This window comes from Bubalus bubalis, chromosome 22, assembly GCF_019923935.1.
Source record: "Bubalus bubalis isolate 160015118507 breed Murrah chromosome 22, NDDB_SH_1, whole genome shotgun sequence".
NCBI lineage: Eukaryota > Metazoa > Chordata > Mammalia > Artiodactyla > Bovidae > Bubalus > Bubalus bubalis.
This window is the reverse complement of record NC_059178.1, coordinates 26,962,166-26,983,493: the sequence shown is the minus strand read 5'-3', so window position 1 is coordinate 26,983,493 and position 21,328 is coordinate 26,962,166. Positions and strand designations below refer to the sequence as shown.

The 21,328-nt window shown below is 34.6% G+C and overlaps 1 protein-coding gene across 2 annotated transcripts in view; it reads left to right on the top strand.

Moving 5' to 3' along the window:
• The window catches only part of ROCK1 (Rho associated coiled-coil containing protein kinase 1), a 124,406-nt gene that overhangs the window by 92,638 nt on the left and 10,440 nt on the right, over positions 1-21,328 (top strand). For both annotated transcript variants that reach the window (XM_006079201.4, XM_006079200.4), the window contains exons 16-27: positions 36-282; positions 3,825-3,931; positions 5,074-5,224; positions 7,237-7,397; positions 8,346-8,530; positions 10,071-10,140; positions 11,918-12,012; positions 15,096-15,261; positions 16,862-16,955; positions 17,625-17,713; positions 20,296-20,484; positions 21,081-21,240. In XM_006079201.4, the coding sequence (XP_006079263.2) occupies positions 36-282; positions 3,825-3,931; positions 5,074-5,224; positions 7,237-7,397; positions 8,346-8,530; positions 10,071-10,140; positions 11,918-12,012; positions 15,096-15,261; positions 16,862-16,955; positions 17,625-17,713; positions 20,296-20,484; positions 21,081-21,240 (1,714 nt within the window). The remainder of the gene's footprint in view (positions 1-35; positions 283-3,824; positions 3,932-5,073; positions 5,225-7,236; positions 7,398-8,345; positions 8,531-10,070; positions 10,141-11,917; positions 12,013-15,095; positions 15,262-16,861; positions 16,956-17,624; positions 17,714-20,295; positions 20,485-21,080; positions 21,241-21,328) is intronic.

Sequence of the window (21,328 nt, the reverse complement as noted above, 5' to 3'; positions counted from 1 at the left end):
AAACAAACAGTTTTCTTGCTTTCTTTTTAAATTAGCTAGAAGAAGCCAATGACTTACTTAGGACAGAATCAGACACAGCGGTTAGATTAAGGAAGAGTCACACAGAGATGAGCAAATCCATCACTCAGCTCGAGTCCCTAAACAGAGAACTGCAGGAGAGAAATAGAATTTTAGAGAATTCCAAGTCACAAATGGACAAAGATTATTACCAACTACAGGCTGTATTAGAAGCTGAACGAAGAGACAGAGGTCATGATTCTGAGAAGATTGGAGACCTACAAGGTAATATTTTTTCTTATTGTGGTAAAACAGACATTAAAACTTACCGTTTTAACTATTTTTAGTTGTGTAATTCAGTGGCATAAAGTACATTCATGTGTTGTGTAACCATCACTACTGTCCATCTCCAGAAGTTTTTTATCTTCCCAAACTAAAAGGTTGTACTCAGTAACTGCCCCTTTCCCACTCCCCCACAGCCCCTGGTAACCACCCTTCTACTTATGTCTCAGTGAATTTGACTGCCTCATAGAAGTGGCACCTCAGTATTTGTCCTTTTGTGTCTTAGTAATTTTTAAGTGTAAGGTAAAATATTTTTGATCATATTGTCCTGTATAGTACACCTGTAACTGATATAATATTGTACATCAAGTATACGTCAATAAAAAAAAGAAAATGACCTTGGTAATACTGGAAATGGTTAGCATTCTTTCTCTTTCAGGAGAATTCGTATCAAATTGTAATTTCTTCCCTCTCTCAGGTACCCTTTTGATGGAGGTAATGTGGTTATTTCCAGTCTTACAGGCAGATTACTGAAACCTTAATTTTTAAAAGTGTCCAATTCACAGAAGTCTTACTCAAAATGGAACTAATCCAGGTAGAGAAGATTATTACTATTAAAACCCGGGATTCTTCATGCATTGTTGGTAGAAATAGAAACTAAACAGCAGAAAGAGAATCCCACGGCAAATAAAAAGTTCAGTATTTGGAAAGGTTAGAACTAGAGATATCAGCAGTCTTTCTGAGTCTAAAAGGAAAAAGATGGAATATAACTAACAGCGAATAAAGAAATACTTTCATCACAGTAATAAAATCAGTTTGTTTTCAACAGGATGCCTGGCTTTAACCATTTCTCACTTTTTTTTCCCCCCTATTTTCTATTTGTGTAAGTGATAGTGTCCATACTACCTAATCAAAACAGACATGCGTGGAAGTTGCCAGATCTTTCAGGGAAAAGTAGGGGGTGGGGTAGTGCCTTTTAACCTAAGTCACAGGATGGGAACATAGTTTGGAGTCTCCTGGGACTTGATGATTAGCTCTAATTCTGTGGAGAGAGGTCAGGGTCAGTTTTTGGACTTTGGAAACAGAAATTAGGGTCTCCCATTGGTTCTCAGCTGAGGAGTGTTGCACAATCTTATTTCTCAGGGACTAGGCTTAAAATAGATCTGAATACAACCAAGAAAGTATCCTCATTATATGTATTAGAAAAGCCTCATATGCCACATCCTTAAATTGCCTCTCTAGGCCTTCTTATATACAGCTTATTAGCTGTGTGCATGTCACTTCGTCTGCCTTCTTTATCTGTAAACCAAGGAGATTGGGTGACTCCTATAAATTCTTGCAATTCTAAAATTCTTTGAGTTCGTGATTTTCCAGATACTACTGAGCTTTGAAGTGCTTGCTTTAAGGAAGAGACCATCATTATGTGTTTATCAACAGTGGTTTTAACTGACTGTGTAGATATTGGTGAAGTTAAGGAAGATTCATAGCATGACTTATCATTAATGTGTATCATTTTCCAATGCCTCCTTGAAGGTTTATTTTTTGATTTACATGTGAATCAGAGCTCATACACATTAAAAAATGTGCAGAATTTATATAGCCTCAACATACATATAAAAAGTACATTGTGGTAAAACACACACACACATGCACACATACAATTTTTACATTAACTTTTTATGGTTCTTAAGACATTTTAGATCCCTCAGTATAGATCTTACAGTTTGGGAGGCTGGTCTTGTGGTAAAGTGATGGTTATTTGCTAGTTGAATGCTCTCCATGTACATTGATGAGCAGAAGCTTCTTCATGTGTGTGGGAAATGACTTCCCAAACATAATTGGACATTATATTCTTTAAGTTTTGTGGGCCACGTATGACCACTGTTACATGTTTTTCTTTTTTTACTGCTTACAACCCTTTAAAAATGAAAAAAAAAAAAAAAAAACATGCTTAGCTTCATGTCATATATCATAGTGTAATGTACTTTTGTTTTTAACTGTTACACAGGCATTTGGAAATCGTGTAACCATTTTTCTTGGTATGTTTTTGGATTTGACTTTTGGAAATAGTAGATCAGTTTTCTAATCTAACCAGATTTTTAAGATTCCATTTATTTTTTGTCTCTTTGATTTGCCAAATTTTGAAACATGTTTGAAAGATAATCACTATGACTGTAGTTTTTTTTCATTGCCCCCTTGTATTTCTAACTGCTTTCATATATTTTTTTTATTGAGGTGAAATTCATATAACCTAAAGTTAACCATTTGAGAGTGTACAATTCAGTGGCATTCAGTACATTCACAGTCTAGTTCCAAAACATTTCCATTAACCCAGAGGAAAACTTTGTGCCCATTCAGCTGTCCTTCCCTTGTATGCCCCTAGCAACCACTCATCTGTTCTATATTTCTGAATTTACCTGGTGTGGATATTTCATATAAATGACCTCATATAATTTGTTACCTTTAGTTCAGGCTTCTTTCATTTAGCAAATTTTTAAGATTGGTTGATGTTGTACCTTGTATCAGTACTTCATTCATTTATGGCTGGGTAATATCCTGTAGTATGTATATATATATTCCATATTTCATTTAGCTCTTCATCTGTTGATGGACATTTGAGTTTTGACTTGTTTCACCTGTTGACTGTTATGAGTAGCACTGTTGTGAAATTCAGGTACAAGTATTTATTGAAATACTTGCTTTCAAATCTTTTGGATACCTAGGGGTAGAACTGCTGGGTCACGTGGTAATGCTAGGTTTGATTTTGAGGCACTTCCAGACTATTTTCCATAACAGCCACATCTCATTTTATATTTCCACCAGCATTGTTCATCATTTTAAGTTTCCTCCAGCATTGTCTCATTGTGGTTTTAACTTTAATTTTCCTAGTGAGTAATTAGTTGAGCAATCTTTTCATGTGCTCATTGGCTATTTGTATATTCTTTTTGGAAAGATGTCTGTGCATGTCCTTTGTGCATTTATTTTTTTGTCTTTTTGTTGTTGACTTTTAAAGAGTCCAGGTAAGACCTTATCAGGTATATGATTTGCTAATATTTACACCTCTTTTATAGTTTGTCATTTCATTTTTCTTAATAATGTCCTTTGATGTACAAAAGTTAATTTTTATGAAGTCCAGTTTAAAATATGTTGCTTACACTTTTGGTGTCATATCTCATAATACATTGCCAAATTCAGGATCATGAAGATTTACTCCTGTGTTTTCTGTAAGTTGTATAGTTTTAGCATTTATATTTAGGTCTTTGACTAACTTGAGGGCTTCCCAAGTGGCACTAGTGGTAAAGAACCAGCCAGTAACATACTGTTTGGGTCGCTGTAACTTTATAGTAAGTTTTGAAATTGCAAGTTTGAGTTCTTCAGTTTCATTGTTCTTTTTCAGTACTGTTGTAGCTATTCCAAACTGCAAGTAATAAATAAATTTACTACTTGGAGATTTAAAGCATTTTTTTAATCTTAATGATCATGCTGGGGGAAAAAAGGCTTTCTCTCTCAGTGACTATGATTTGAACTTTTTTCTCACTTGACAGCTCGAATTACATCTTTACAAGAGGAGGTGAAGCATCTCAAACATAATCTTGAAAGAGTGGAAGGAGAAAGAAAAGAGGCTCAAGACATGCTTAATCATTCAGAAAAGGTAAATGATTTAATGTATACCAATTATGAGATAGTGTTACTGATTACCAGATATTATAAGGTGATTTTCTAAGAGACCATTCGTTCCTAATCTTTATATGTTTACATTTCTGAAAATTTTTATGTTTGGTTGGTGTGTGATGTGTGTGGGTCTTATTTTGAGCTTTTTAGAGTGTTACTTATTTGTTTTTATCCTTGAAGGGTATTAGATATCTGATCATCACAAATTGCGTTGTTTTGGAGATACCTCTCCATATAGAATTTTCCCCCATTTTTTGTACATGGGAAAGATGAAAATATTGAACGTTACCGATTATGAAGAAGGAGAACAAAGGATTAGTATATAGTACTGTGTGTGCTCTTTCCATTTTGTTGGTAAGAGTTAGCAATAGAGTAAAGAGTGTACATAAAGTATTGGCCTTTACCTGTGAATTTTATCCTCTGTCCCTACCTTGCTAAGAAAAGGATTAAATAGGTAATATGCAGATTTAGCATACCTCCCTGAAATGTTGTAGGTTTACTAGATCCTCAGGTAAACGATCAGAAAATCTACCACTTACCTTGTCCTTTGGACATGTTTTGTGACATTCAGAATAGTTTTTTGATGTCTAAGTTTGGAATTAATTTGGAAAAAGGATGAAAGAGAAGAGTAGAAGCACCCAAATAGGAATGGAATACATGTTGATTTAGTTGTTAGAGCAAGATAAACCTAGGTGTAAATGCAAATGTAAATAGAGATTAGTTTTTTAAATGGTAGCAAAAAATTTTAAATGACCTGAAGAATTGTCCTGTTCTTTTCTGATATTCTCAGTGAACCCTCCTGAATATAATAGAAATCTGCCTTGCCATCAGCCATGGCTAATGATTCGCGTGGGAAGGGAGGGTGGAGGATACAGGTGATATTTTGTTTTTAGTTATATGTGCTTATTGTGATTTTCAAAGTAAGATATTATAGATAGTGTGAAGTGCACAAGAAGTATAAACATAAAATTATGTTCTGAGTAAAAGTATTTAAGTACATGTAGTGTAATATTTCAAGCCAATGTGATTCATATATTATCTCTTAAGAGATAAAATTAATGTAAGGTTTAACGATTTGCTTTTTGCACAGCGTAGTACTTGACTCTCATTCTCATTTTACAGGAAAAGAATAACTTAGAAATAGATTTAAACTACAAGCTTAAATCATTACAGCAACGGTTAGAACAAGAGGTAAATGAACATAAAGTAACCAAAGCTCGTTTAACTGACAAACATCAATCTATTGAAGAGGCAAAGTCTGTTGCAATGTGTGGTAAGTGTCAATTTTAATATTTTCTGTGTGCTTAGTTTTTAAATAATTACAACAAAAATTTTTGATTTTGATCAAATTTCATTGTGTATTAGTTTAAACTCTTAGACATTATAAGTGATGATCTGGGAAAGGGGAGCCTTCCTTTTTTTCATTTTTGAACCTTCCTTTTCTTAAAATAAGTTTCATCTGCTGGTTCCCTTACTCCACCATGCTCTGTTCCCTAACTACCCTCCTCTCCCTGTAAAAGTCAGTGTATTCTCATTTCTCACAGTTTTTCAGCCCCTTCCTTTGTTTTCTTTGAGATGCATTCTGAAACTCATTGTCTGTTGATTCACCTTTCTTGCTTTGTACCTTCAACTCTGTTATTTCTTTGTATTTCCACTGAATTATGCCTCTAAATGCAACCCTCAATCAGACCAGCCAGCTGCTTTTCATTGCTTTAGCTAGTTCTTTAGATGGGTGTTTTCTCAGTGCATTGTCCTCAGCCTCAAGTGAGCTGTTGTTTTTATATATGTCACTCATGAACTCCTTCCCCTAAATTTTTCTTCTCTAGCTTCCTATGCCATGTCTTTATCACTTTGCTTTTAGGTGAACATTCTCCTATTTCAAAAAGAGACTGTGAAGTCACAGGCTTGAACTCCTCAGAATCTAATTCTCTGATTTGGTCAAGCTGTCCTGCTCCTTTACCATCTTCATTATTATCTGTCTCATCTTAGCAGAGCGTGATCCTTTTCCTGTCCTTGCTAATATGCTCTACCTATACTCAGATCCAGTCTCTTATCTCACCTTAATTACTTTTTCTTTCCTTTATTCTCAACCTTTTTCCTCCACTGAATCCCTTCCTGTTGTTAACATGTACAAATCTTTCTCATCTGTTTAAAAAAAAAAAGGACAAACCATTGCAGCAACCTGTGGTCCTTCCTAATTGCCACTATTTTATTCTGCCCCTTTATAGCCAGATTTCTAAAAAGATGTCTTCCTTTTCTTCACCTTCTACTCACTTCTTAACCTATTGTAAGCTGAAGTGTCACCTGGCACCTTAAATTCAGTTTATTCAAGAGATAAACTTGTGATTTTATCTGTCAAACCTGCTCTTCCCGCTATTCTTACTGTATTGGTTAATGATTATCTTGTTTTTATGAGCCCAGGCTTGTAATCAGACAAATCTACTTTGCCTTTTAGTTTCTCTTATGACTCTTTCAAAAAATTAGATGGGGAAAATGCACTAAAGTGCCTGTACACAGAAAGCTTTTAATAAATGGGAAATATCATGGCTATGGATGATAGTGACATTCAACATCCAAGCTGGAAATCTGGGAGTTATTCAAAAAACCCTATTCTGGTGGTTTCTATTTTGTCACCTAGACAATACAGCCTGAAAGTGAGATAGCAGACATATTAAATTTGAATCCTGATGGTGCAACTCAAGAGTTTCAGGACCCTAGTAAATTAACCTCTAGAACCTTCGTTCTTTGATGTTAATCAAGAAAGGAACCTCACTATAGACTGGTATCTTCTGATAGTAATTAAGTATTACACTATCATGGAATCTTTTATATGCATTGTAAAAATTGTTTATATCACAGCCTTAAGCCTCTTGAAACTTTTATGAAACAGTGCTAGGTATACATTAATAACCACAACCTTATTTATTCTTTTTTTTTGTTACTTTTGTCTGAACTACCTCCATTTTTCTCCTTATACACTCTACTTGTTTTCCAGCTGTACTTTCACCTTCTGGTCTGAAAATGGCAGTAAATAGTCTCTCATATCTTTGGGCAAGTGTTGGATTTGGAAGTATTTGTTACATTTTTATGACTCTCTTCCTTTAAATATCCCACTATACAAGTAATTCATAATGTTAGAACTTCAGTAATGAATAGCTCTAAAAGATCCCAGGATGTTAACAGTAGGGGTTTTTGACACCTAGGTGTCTTATGCAGCCCATGAAAGTGAAAGTATTAAAGTAGTCTTTTTCGTTAAATGTATATTTGTAACTTTTTCTTTCACAGAGATGGAAAAAAAGCTGAAGGAGGAGAGAGAAGCTCGAGAGAAGGCTGAAAATAGGGTTGTTCAGATTGAGAAGCAGTGCTCTATGCTAGATGTTGATCTGAAGCAATCTCAGCAGAAGCTGGAGCATTTGATTGAAAATAAAGACAGGATGGAGGATGAAGTAAGAAAAACAATTCTGACTTTCATTCATCTTATAAAGGAAAAAATCATTGTTATGACGAAAAAGTCAGTATAATTTAAACATGGTGGAGATTTGAATAAAATTACCTACATATGTCTGTGTTCACAGCTATAAGGTACGGAATAAGATAGTTCTGGGCTTGACCTCCGTGGAACTTGCAATCCAAGGGGAAAGACAGATATTGACATTGTCATGACAAGCATAACATACTTAAAAAGGACATACCAAGTTAGGAGTATCAGGGCTAATCATGTTCAGGAGGTTAATGGAGACGTCACTAAGGGTTTGACATTTAAGAGCTGAAGAAGGAATAAATGGGAAGACAGAATAACCTGTGCAAGCACTGTGCAGTGATGGAGAGTGTATCACACTGGAAGGTCTGAGGAGTACGGTTGGATTCAGAAAATCCAACCTTCATGATCTCATGAAGGAAATTGTAACCACTGTAAGAATTTGGAGCATTTTAGTCCTTAGGCCCAACAAGTACTTGATAAATATTTATTGAATTGAATTCAATATATGTTCAATTTTGGGGGTAAACTTTGCAGGGCTGTAGATGAGAGCACAAACATTTCTGAATGAACTAATAAGTACCATTTAGGAATGTCCCTCCAAAAGTAACTTTTATACTCACCTTCTCCTCCAGAATTTCCATACAGGTACCATATAAAGAAACCAGATTTTTTTTTTCCCCTCCAAGATTTCATATCTGAAATTTGGGAATTAATTTGATTTAACACTAAATTCTGCAGTAATAAATGCATAAAACAGTGGAGACTCTTTAGAATACAGATATTTTCTGTTTGTATAAGGAAATAGTGTACTTGAGGTTAATAGTATACTTGAGGTTTGATTAGTATTCGTTCAAATAATGTCTAATAAATTATTAAGCAGATTTACGATCCCAATTATTTTTCTCATTCATAGGTTAAGAATCTAACGCTGCAGCTGGAGCAGGAATCAAACAAGCGACTTTTGTTACAAAATGAATTGAAGACTCAAGCATTTGAGGCAGACAATTTAAAAGGTTTAGAAAAGCAGATGAAACAGGAAATAAATACTTTATTGGAAGCAAAGAGATTATTAGAATTTGAATTAGCTCAGCTTACAAAGTAAGTCTCGGAAATAACATTCTTGATTTCTTTTTTGTGTGTGTTCAGCATTTGCTTATGTGTTTGATATTTTATATGTGTATAGATTATGTACTTAGAATTTGTGAAATGAAGATTTAGGAAAAAACGTTCAGGAAAAATAAAAATATTTATTTGCAAAGGTTTGCAAGGGAGTTCAGGCTTTGGAAGGGCAGACTTAAAAAAAAATGCAGTTATTAAAGGGGGTAAAAAAGACATTGTCAGGACTATTGACTTTACAATAAGTCTGTTTATGGTAGAAAAACAGTTTTTTTATATGATTTCCATATCCACAAAAATTATGTCATCACACTAGAATTACAAACATCAGGAATAACCTTTTTATTAAGGATTTAGTACCTTACAGAAAATATTCAAGTTTTCTTTACTTTAGAGACTAGAATTAGACATGATGACCCTGTGTGTGTTTGTTTCTTTGATTCATCTCAGAATGCAGTGTCCTTTTTCTCTATTCTTGAGATGTGATGTGTCTGCTTCCTTGAAATAGAGACACAGCAAGGTGTCACTGTGACTTTCAGAATTTGTGTAAGGACATGCTTCAGAGATTTAATGTCAAAGATGGGGATGCCTTAAGCCAAGTCATGGGATTTTATTTCCTCCAAATTTATGTTACATTGACTTGCCAGCTTCATGTACGACACAGTAACTCGTGTGTAGAATTGTCTCTCAATTTTGTTGACTTTATGTTGGTGAAATTCTTTTCCCCTTTAGAGCCACTGTTTTCACCAAATAAGGTGTTTTATAATTTTCTTCTCCCACAGTAACTTGCACCCAACATTCAACTAATAATTTCTATCAACCATATGCTGAAAGTAAAAAGCTTTTACCATATAATATGAAAACCCAGCCGCTGCAGACAGAATTGTTCATTGTTGAATAGCTGTGTGTTGGGTTGCATTGTGTATCTTGACTTTTTGAGTCCTTTCCTCTCTGTGAGCGGTATATATATTTACATATATGTATTCTGTATATGTACGTCTCTCTTTATCTATGTTGTCAGCTGTTGTTATTGCCTCCCTTCTTATTCCATATCTGAGTATTTATTTCCACCCCACCCGTGTGCTTAATTAACCATAAAATATAGTACTAAATTTTTCCTATCATTTATTTAATATGTTCATGTTTTTAATAGTCTACTTACTGCATAAGACATTTTAAATGTACCCTAAGAAAGCTGTTCTCTACAAAAATTTACCAAAATAATATCATTTTACTTTTGCATTTAGATTCATCCACAGTTAATATTCTCCTGAAAGTGAACTTCAGTAGAAAATAGTTCCCTCTACTTTTCATAGTATCATTTTACAAGGAGCAAAATGGCACCAGTGTGTCCTAACCGAATATAACTAGTTAAGTAATACTGAATAACAAAGTATGATTTTTTTTAAACAGAGGTTATTTTAGTAAACCTTTTTGTTTTAGCAACTTTAAGAAGCAAAGAATAATATAAAGTCTAGTAAAAGTAGGAGCATTTGTTTACTGCTTTCTCTTTCGTCTGAAGACAGTACAGAGGGAATGAAGGGCAGATGCGGGAGCTGCAGGATCAGCTGGAAGCGGAGCAGTATTTCTCGGTGAGAATCACTTTTAACATGTAGACTGTTTCCAAAGCTGACTTAACAAGGGGTTTAGATGTTTAATGTGAACTGTGATTCTTTTTCAAATGACTATGAAGTAGTTTTCTCCCGTTGTATATCCCCCTCTCTGCATGTCATTTCTGAATCTGTGTTGGTAGTCTAAGTTATAAAGAAATGACTGTTTTTGTGCAAATATTTCCAGAATTGCTTTCAAACTGGAGCTACTTAGAAGAGTCTGTTGAGAGTTCTGTCTGCCTGGTACCAAGCTCTGGTGTGTTAGAGTGCCAGTATTACCATGTGTGGTTCACGTGTGCACATCACAGTGGCCTTCGTATATGTGTATGTAGTCTCGCTGCATATAGTTGTGGGTATAACTAATGTTCAAGAACTTTTTCCTGTTTTGGCTCTGTGTGCACTTTATGAATCTGTTAGCTTTTTCTCCATAAAAATCATTTTATTTTGTTACTACAGGCCAGGTTATTTTCATTACTACTGTCGATAAGCATTTATAGCTATTTCTTTGAGGCTTTATTGAAAACTCTGAATTTTTGGTTGCCAAGCTTGTACCCTAACATTTCAGTTTGACGTTTAGCTGCTCTGTTTCTGTTTCACTGGCAAGCCACCTTTACTATGGCCTTTAAGCAGTGTAATTAAATACACACAGTTTGAGTTGCACTGCTGAATATGCCCGAGAAACCAAGTATGAACAATATTGGAAGTAATGATTTCCTCAGTAAAAAATCTGGGTATTGTTAGAGCTCTATGGAATTTCATGCAGTTACGAGCTTCATGCTAATAAACGTGGTGACTTTTCCATTTTTTGTCTGTTTCTTCTTGGCTTATTATACAATCCCTGGAATGTTTTTAAATTAAAAAAAAAAATTCAAGATTGTTGAAAACCTTTTCCCTGAATGTAAATTAGCCTTCATTTTTTCAGTGTGTGGGGTGACTTCGACACAGTGGTCTATAATATCAAGCACACCTTCCTGTCCGTAGGCTTCCACAGGATAATCTTTCAGTGCCTCCATATTTGGGGATGGATGTCCAAGTCATTTGCGGCGGTTCTTATGGATTCTTGATTTTTGCCTTTATAAAACAATACAAACTATTAACTGGCTTTAGTTTTGGTTTATTCTGTTGCTTGTGAGGACTGGGTTAGATGTTGCTAAATTTGATAAGTTATTATGAGCTGAATTTAAGATTTTCTTTAGTTTTGGCTTTCAGATCAGGTTATTTTTATTTCTTCATTGATTCCACATATAAATTTCAGTAATTGAAGTCGGAGAAATGAGAATCTGATTACTAAAGGCAGAATGGACTTTCATTTTAGAAATTGTAAACAAACCAGAGCTAGCCATCATTTTTCTTTCAGTTGCATTCTTGTAGAAATGCATTTTTCCCCTAGAGGAGTACTGTTTCTCAGAGGGATAATTAAGTATACAGTGTAAAAGTCATACTCCACAGCTGTTTGCTGGTCCTCACTATTTTTTCCTTATCTTTTAAACTAAAAAGTGTTGTTAAAAAAAAAAACCAGAAATTGACTTCACAATTGGAAGTTTACTCTATAACCTCCGCATCTATTACTATGAAATAAAACTGCAATGAAAATTCATGTGTAAGACTTTGTATAGATATATATTTTTACTTGTCTTTGGTAAATACTTCAGAGTGGAGTTGTTAGATCATATGTTAATTGTTTAACTTTATAAAGAACTACCAAATTGTTTTTTAACCTCATCAGTACACTTATTTATTCTTATCACTTGTTTTGCAGACACTTTATAAAACCCAGGTAAAGGAACTTAAGGAAGAAATTGAAGAAAAAAACAGAGAAAACTTAAAGAAAATACAGGAACTACAAAGTGAAAAGTATGTCTATTTTACTTTAGAACAATAATCAGTCCTACAGCAAAGATTTCTTAACTTTTAAGTGTAAACACAGAGAGTAGATGTGTCTTTATTCTTATGGCAGTGGAATAGCAAATCTTACTGGCCCAATTCAGAACAAATCAAACTAAATTTTGACTAAAATTTGCCTTTATGGTGAAGAAATAATTTGGTACTTTAACACTATAGCAGTTGTATAGAGATTCACTAAATTGTGACAGTAAATTGTTTTCAAAGGTCTCTCAATCTTCAAACATCTGTTTGTATATAAATAGTTCATGTAGTATTTGCAAATTATAATTCTTATGTTAGGTAAAGATATTTAGGGTCTTCCTCTTAGTATTATAAGGCAGATTAATTTCTATTGCATGTGTGCTTAGGGCTTTACAAGGAGGCAGTCTTATAAAGCTATTAAGTTTAATAACTGCTTATAGCTGGATAGTGTAAGAACAGACATTGAAGCTAGTTTTCTCACATTGTTGTATTGTTGTATGTCTTACCTTTTCCTCCCTCCTCAAATCAACAACTTCTTCTTGTTCTCATTCTCAGCAAATAGTCTTGTTTCCTGAAAGTCATAGGACATCTACTCTCTTCCACTAACACAGCCACTGACCTGTCTACAGCTGTACATGTAAACCCCACCTTCCTTCTGATTCATGAAAATAGACAAAATTAACATGAGTTGACCTAAAAGGCAGCCCTTCGATCCCATCCCTTTCTGCCTATAACTCTGATAATTCTCTCATCTTTCCTTCATTTCTTTTTTTTTTTTAAATTTTTCTTGGAGTGTTGTTGATTTACAGTGTTGTGTTAGTTTCAGGTGTACCGCAAAGTGAATCAGTTACACTCCTGCCCTACATCATTTTTTTCCTTTCTGTAGTCATTTCCATTGTTACATAAGCATAGAGGTAAACATTTTCTTAAAAAATAACCTCCTTTTCTTTAAACTGTGTATCTACTTACAGATAACAACCTATATTTTGCTTCCTTTTGTAGCAAGCTTCCTTGAAAAGTGACATACCATTTACCTTCAGGTTCTCTTCTCTTAACTCTTTCTTGAGCTCATTCAAAACTTTGCACTCATTACTCTACCAAAATAACCTTTTTCAAGGTCACCTGGGGCTTCCTAATAGTTAAGAACTGTAGTCAGTCACTTCTTAACTATTATTTAATAGCAGCAGTTGGCATCATCGATTACTCTCTGAATTTGCTTCATTTGGTTTCTGTGACACCGAACTCTTTTCCGCCTATTGAACTGTCTCCTCTTCCTCACCCGTCTTTGCTCCTTTGTCGTTTCCCATCTCTGAGACCTTTAAACTATGGAGGGCCCAAGGGATCACTCCCTGCTTGTTCTCATCCAGCCTAATGGCTTTAAATAACATCAGTGTACAAGTATATTCTCCCCTGAATTTTAGACTTGTAAATCCAGCTGTCTGACATCTCCACTAGAGTATTTAACAAACATATCATATATAACATGTCCAGAAAAATGCCTTACTCCCCCACCTGCTCCTTGCTGTCTTCCTCCTGTCAATATTAGCTGTTTTGTTAGTCCTGGTTGCTTAAATCCAAAAGTTGGCGTCATCTTAGACTCTTCTTTTTTTCTTACGTTCTGCATGCAATCCATCAATATAGCCTAGCTGTAACTAAAAAGCCTGTCCAGAATCTGATCATTTCTCACCACTTTTCATCATTTACCAACTTGATCCAAATTGCCATTGTCTCCAGTCTTGATTATTTCAGGTGTCTCCTCACTGCTTCTGCCATTGTATTGCCGCTTCTGCCATTGTCCCCCTACTAAATCTGATTTTAACTAGCAGCCTGAATGATCTCTTTAAAATGGAGCACTCAGGGTAAAAGCCAGAGTCCCTCTGTTGTTTTAGAAAGCCTTCTAACACTTGTTCTTTCTCCCCAATTCACTTATCACATCTCACAACCACCCCCGACACCCCTCACATTAGCTTCCTTCAGAACATTTCTTATTAGATGTTTCCTTTGCCTAAAAGCATTCCCAGATACCTGCGTGGCTCCTGTCTTACTTCCTCCTTTTATTTTCTCAAATATCAGCTTAGCAGAGAGACATTCTTGATCGCCCTCAGTAAAATAGTGACCACAACTTACAGCCTCTTTACCTTTCCTTTTATTGTTCTCTGTGGTGTACTATATATTGTTCATTTCTTTAAATTGTCTCACCTTGCTAATATATACTTTCTGAGGGCAAGGAGTTTGTTACTGCTGTATGCCTTAAATCCCAGAACAGTGTTTGGCACATAGGAACTTTAAATATTTGTTGGACAAAAGAATGGATATTATTACTGGTTTTTTTAGTTACTATATGTCTTCCTCTTTAGGCTTGAGACAGAAAATTTTATTTGTATTACTCCCTTAATAGAAAGTAGGTAGAAGTCATTCATTTATTTAATAAACATTTATTGAGCACCTACTGTATGTACAGGTTACAGTTATGACCAAGATAACTTATTGAAGACAGTTTCTCTTCCTAGGAAGAGCAGGCAAACTGCAGTGATCTGGTCGTGGTCCGAATGTCAATTCTGAAAGGCTTTAAAGGGTAATTCCCAAGCAGCATTCCTAGAATAGTTTATAGTGGTTTGCCAATCTATTTATAAATCTTCATAATCTCATTAAATTTCAGAGCTGGAAGGGACCTCAAAAATAATGTAGCTTAATTCTCTCATTTAATGTATTTGATTAAGTTGAGTTCTTATAAGTGTAAGGAACTTGCCTAGTGTCCCTACCCAATGGGATAGAATGGGGATAGAAGAGGATCAGGGTCTAGGTCTGGCCTCTTGATTTACAAGCCAGTGACTTTCCCACTGTGCCATGCTGCCTTTCCTTCCAGATCCCAGCAAATTCCTTTTCAGGAATAGACTGCAAGTGTGAGAGGTTACTTTTCTAGAAAGTTTGTAATGGGTTCAGGGTTTGTTTTAAGCAATAGAATAGTTAATTCTTTTATCAATTAAATAGAATTGTGTTTTTAACCATATAGTTAAGTTGGAAGAATGAATTGGATTTGTTTATACTCATCTTTCTCTTAAATCTACCAGAGAAACTCTTGCTACTCAGTTGGATCTAGCGGAAACAAAGGCTGAATCTGAGCAGTTGGCTCGAGGGCTTCTGGAAGAGCAGTATTTTGAACTGACCCAAGAAAGCAAGAAAGCTGCCTCAAGAAATAGGCAAGAGATTACAGATAAAGATCACACTCTTAGTCGGGTAAGTGATAGTTAGCTAAGTTATGTGATTAAAATTAATTGAAAAATGTAAACAGGCCACATTTTAAAGTGTTTGGGTAAGTGTATGTGCATGAGTATTTCCTTACACACAAGGGTCTACTTGTATGCATATATAAAATAGTTTATATAATCTAAAACAATTGTTAATAATTGAAATTCTTATTCAGTGTATTGGGTTTTTTCCCCCTTTCTGGTTATAGATCTTAATATATTTTATGTGAAGAAATACTTCATCTTAAATTCATTTGCTTTATTATCTTAATAAATTGCAACTGATTTCATGGCCAAAATTCTATAAAATTCAGAGATGCTATTTTGGGATGTGGATATCCACAAAAATTCCTTGTGTATATGTACAAATCCATTATAGAGAAACTGTTACTACAAACAGTTGTCTATTCCTAAAATATATAGTATGGTCAATAGATTATGGGGCTAGAAAGGGGAATTAGAGTTTTCTTCTTGGTGGTAAAGCCACTATCAAGTGCTCTGGTGTAAGTAGATCTGGATTCAAACCCCAGCTTTGCCCCTAAGAAGTTACGTCATCTTGGCAGTTTGCTTTGACTTCTTCAAGCCTCAGATTCTTCACTATAAAATAAAAATAATACCTATGTCATAGGATTCTTATGAAGATTAGATGCAGTCATATAAATAGAATGGGGAACAAGTAAATTACTGAAAGTAATTGTTGGAGGGCAGAGAGAATGAAAAGTGCCCACTGAACTGAGAAGGTATCTTCAGACTAAAATGCCAAGGCAGACAGCTCTGTACAGTCTTTGGACAGGTTACTATGGGTCCAGTAATCACAGAGTGGGTTTGGGCAGAAAATGATCTAGAAGCATTCCCAGCTGCACTACACACCACCAGAGGACCACTGGGACCTAGTTAACCTAGGGTATGGGAGGTATGTGCTTAAAAATAGGAAGTGCGTTCCTAGTTCCTAAGAATGGGTAACTAGTCTTGTGGGAATCAGGAATATGTCAGCAAAGGTCTTCATCATTGTTTGGGGACTACAGAGCATAGAGGCCACTTCTGATTATTAAATAATATATACTACCTAAAAAGCCCTTGATGACAAAGAAGTGATTTTATCACATAGTACAGTCTGGGTAGGGTCAGGGAAGGAATAAATAGGGAGGAAATATATGGGCCCACAGTGGTATCATTTATGCTAATAGCTAAACATTTTAAATTGTCCTTTTTGTCACCATTATTCAGATGAAGAAACTGAGGCCCAGAAAGATTGTGACTTGCTGAGGGTCACAGAGACAGAGAACTAAATGTACATTTCCTAGTTTTTAGTCTTGTTCTTATTTTATTACATTTTGTATTCCTTTCATTTGTATGACTATGTATGTATACATGCACACTGAAATAATTTTTGGAAGTTAACAGTTACTTTAAAATATTTTTAATTACTTCCACATATTTCAAACTGGAAACCAAACATTTTTATTGTTAAGCAATGTCTGACCTGTCCTTGTCTATGGAAAATGCAAGTATTTGTTTAAAGATTATTGCTTTAAATATGAGAGTACCAAAGAGACTATACAACTTCGACCTTTCTGTGCTTTGTTTAGCTTGAAGAAACGAATAGCATGCTAACCAAAGATATTGAATTATTAAGAAAAGAAAACGAAGAGCTAACTGATAAAATGAGGAAGGCAGAGGAAGGTATGTAAGATTTTTTTAAAAAATTGTAACATTAAAATCAAGTTCAGAGGTAAATCTTTGTTGTGTGTTAGGGTTTTGAAGAATTTGTTTTCATATGTTAAATAACTTGTGTAGCCTTAAGTATTATCTTGAATAGTGTTAGTCACTCAGTTGTGTCTGACTCTTTGCGACCCCATGGACTGTAGCCCACCAGTCTCTTCTGTTCATGAAATTCTCCAGGCAAGAATACTGGAGTGGGTAGCTATGACCTTCTCCAGGGGGTCTTCCTGACCCAGGGATCGAACCCAGATCTCCTCCATTGCAGGTGAATTTTTCACTGTCTAAGCCACCAGGGAAGCCCCTAAGTATTATCTTAGGGAACTTAAATATTCTGACCGTCACTCCCCCCATAAAAAGGTAAATATATGAGGTGATATAAGTGTTAATTAAATTGATTGTGGGGGGATCCTTTCACAGTGTATACATATATCAATTCTTCACATAGTACATTTTAAAATCTTAAAATTTTATTTGTTATACCTCAATAAACTGAAAAAAAGAATTATTTAATGAAGGTACTGAAAGTTACTATGTAGTATATACTAACTTGAATAATGAAGGACATTGTTAGTTTGCAAGGCAGAAATTAATGACATATTATATATGACATTTTATATAATTTGTTGACAGAATATAAATTGAAGAAGGAGGAGGAGATCAATATCCTTAAAGCTGCCTTTGAAAAGAATATCAATACAGAACGAACCCTTAAAACACAGGTATACATGCGCTTAGCCTTCCCCATATGTTTGTATTTGAGTATCATATATTCAGAAGTTAATATTTGCTCTTCATTTCCTTTTTCTTAAAACTGAGATTGTCAAGTCATTGGAACAAATAATGTAATATTCTTTTTTCATTAAATATAGAAGTCTTATTCAGGAAATAGGATTTCAGTTGAGTCAAGAAAGCTAATTTGTCTAGTTATCTGATTAGTAAAAAATATGTTTTAGATTGCATGGAGGACCCATAATTGACAGTAGGAAAACTTAATGAGGAGAAAGCATATGCTTGACTGAAGTCAAGAGAGCAGAATGAAAAGAAAGAGAAGAATGGGGAGTAAGAAACTTAAAAGGGATGGTGTATCATTTTGCTTTGTATTTGTAGCTAGATCAGTTTTTTACACTAAAACTTGATATCTTGTCATTGTACCAAGTCATCCAGTAGTTTTTAATTATTCAAAAGGTACTGTGTACCTCAGTTGATTTTTTTTTTAATTACAGTAAAATATTTTGTACTTATAGCTCCTTACCACTAATCTGTTCTCTCTCAGTAATCCTTCAACTAAAGTAATTTTTCAAAAATGCACTTAATAGTCATTGAAAATCCTTCAGTGGAGATTTTACTTCTCTCTGTAAACGTAGACCATGAAGATCAAGATTGACATTTATTCTTGTACATACTCCAAAAGAACGTAAGTTGAAAGAAAATGAACTAGGACCAGTATTTATAGCATATATGGATAGATATAAAGAGGATCTGCAAATAGGAAAAACGTTCAATAGAAAATAGAAAAAGCCAAGGGACACTTGAGAAAAAAGAAGCAGTAAAGATTTTTTTAAAAGGCTCAAACATAGGGACTTACTGGTGGTCCAGTGGTTGAGACTCTGTGCTTCCACTGCAAGAGGCGCGTGTTTGATCCTCGTCAGGGAACTAAGATCCCACATGCCTCAAGGCGTGACCAAAACAGAAAAGGTTCAACCACAGTAGTAAAGCAAGAAATAAGAATGGAAACAATAATGAGATATCTTTTTGACAATCAAATTGACAGGTTTTAATGAGTCATCATACTCAGCTTTGAGTATTATAAGCACATGGGGAACGTTCATTCATACAAAAACAATTTAACAGAAGAAAGCATTTGAATGTGCATATTCTGTGACCCAGTATGTGCTCATTTAGGAATTTATCCTATTTAAATACTTCCATAAATTCTCAAAAGAAATATACAGAAAATTGCTACATTATTTTTAAAAGTGAAAAACTAAAACTAAGTCATAAAAAGAGATGCAAAGAAGCCATTAAAAATAAATGAAGTAGATCTACATGTAATGACACAGAGAAATAATATTTACTGTGATATTTAATACAGTATTTAGGGAGCAAGTTGCAGCACACAGTGTACTGCAATATTCCATTTAAAATTGAAACATTTATATATAATCTACTTATTGTTTTAGGAAAAGTCTAGAAGGATATGCACCCAGTAGATGAAAGAAAAGAGAAGGCTTTAGCAGAGATAGTCTTTGATGAGTGATAACTATAATATCTTTTCATGTTCTTCACGTTATACTTCTATGTTTTTTTTTGTTAGATTTACTACTGGAAAAAACCAAATAGCCGTTTATGAGTTCAGTGAAGTAAGCTTTTACTGCACTAAAAAAATTACTCAAGGATTCTTTATCCTTGATGGGATCTAATCTACATGAAAATGATAGTGGTTAGGGATTTGTTCTATCTTGATGGAAAAATCTGATTTTTTTTTTTTTTTAACTACTACAGGACAGATATACCAGAGCTTATGTTTCTTGGTTTACGTAGCTAATTTCCTGTGCTTTTAACAGTCCTGTCTTACTTAGAATATATTTTTTCCTTCTGGCAAAAGGGGTTAGCCTCAACTATATTTACAACCTCTTTCACATTCAAGAGGGCCTGAGTATGGTGCCTCGTCCCCCTGCTCTCCTACTTGTCTAAAAGAAAAAAATTATCTTGAGCCTTTCTGCCTGTGTACTGTTTCGTCTAATTCTTGTGTCATCCTTGGCTCCCCTCCTTAATACCATTTCTTCTTTGCTCATTCAATTCCTGTTGGTCCTTTTAAGAAACACATGTGGACACAAATGCAGGTATTCCAGGAAGCCTTCCCTGACCTCTCCGAGTCTCTGTTAGGTACTACTTCCGTAGCACCTTGCTTGCTTCTTTTTCCTCATTTTCCACTCAGCACTGTCATGCTTGCTTTCCAGCTCCTCTGCCAGACTAGGCTGTCTTTGCGGTTAACTGTATTTTCTGTCCTTATATCTAGTTTACATGCAGTATAGTAAGTGCTGAATAATTGTTGAGCAGTAACTGGATTTTTGTAAGCCTATCTGGTTCTTATTAAACATTTGAACAAAGAGATGAGTCAGTAATAGTTACTTGTGCTACCAGTTATCAATATTCCAAACTTTATTAGGTTCTCCTAATTTTCACACACAAAAAGTCCTGCTTCCTGATTTTGAAGGAAAAAAAAATTTTTTTTACTGGAGGCTTAAATTGAATAGCTACAATGAAGAACCTTATTAATAACGTTTTAATATCATAATAGGCTGTTAACAAGTTGGCAGAAATAATGAATCGAAAGGACTTTAAAATCGATAGAAAGAAAGCAAATACGCAGGATTTGAGAAAGAAAGAAAAAGAAAATCGAAAGCTCCAACTTGAACTCAACCAGGAAAGAGAGAAATTCAACCAAATGGTAGTGAAACATCAGAAGGAGCTGAATGAAATGCAAGCGGTAAGGTTGTGTGTGTGCATTTGTTATTACTGTATATACCTAGCTATTTATCTTGTTTAGTTTGTTCAGTATAAAAAATGCATATTTAGGTTTATATTCTTCCCAGTTTGATTACTCTAATATGAACCATGATCTTGACAAACTAGGAAGATACTCTGTTAACTATAACTTGAGTAATTTTTACCCCTTAGCATCTGCTTGATTAGAAGTGCTACTTTTGGAGAAACCACCAAGGGTTTTCCTCTGTATCTTTTACACTTTCATTTGGAACCATAAAAGCATTTTCTATTGTTTTAACAGGTGTTTGGGTTTGGTTTTTAATGCTTTGTGTTTTAGAAGAAAAAAACAAAATACTTTTTTTAAAGCAAAGAGAAAAGGAGCTTATGCATGCAGTGTATTACTGAGGAAGAGAACTTGCATTTTTATAGTTGTAGTACAATCTGTGGTAGTAACCATTCGTGAAGTTTATAGTCAGTTTTTAGTATTAGCAATTCTCAGTTACATATTTTATAACTACACTGATTCTTAGTTTCTAATGTTGGAGATTTGAACTTAATTCTTTATATTATCTTGGTACTTTTTTATTTTTTAAATAGCAATTGGTAGAAGAATGTACACATAAGAATGAGCTTCAGATGCAGCTGGCCAGCAAAGAGAGTGACATTGAGCAGCTGCGTGCCAAACTTTTGGACCTTTCAGATTCTACAAGTGTTGCTAGTTTTCCCAGTGCTGATGAAACTGATGGAAACCTTCCAGGTAAGAATAATTGCTGTTACTTCATTCAGGTTTGCTAAAACAGCATGGGAATTAATGTAGATTTCTTTTATTTGGATTTATAACTCTG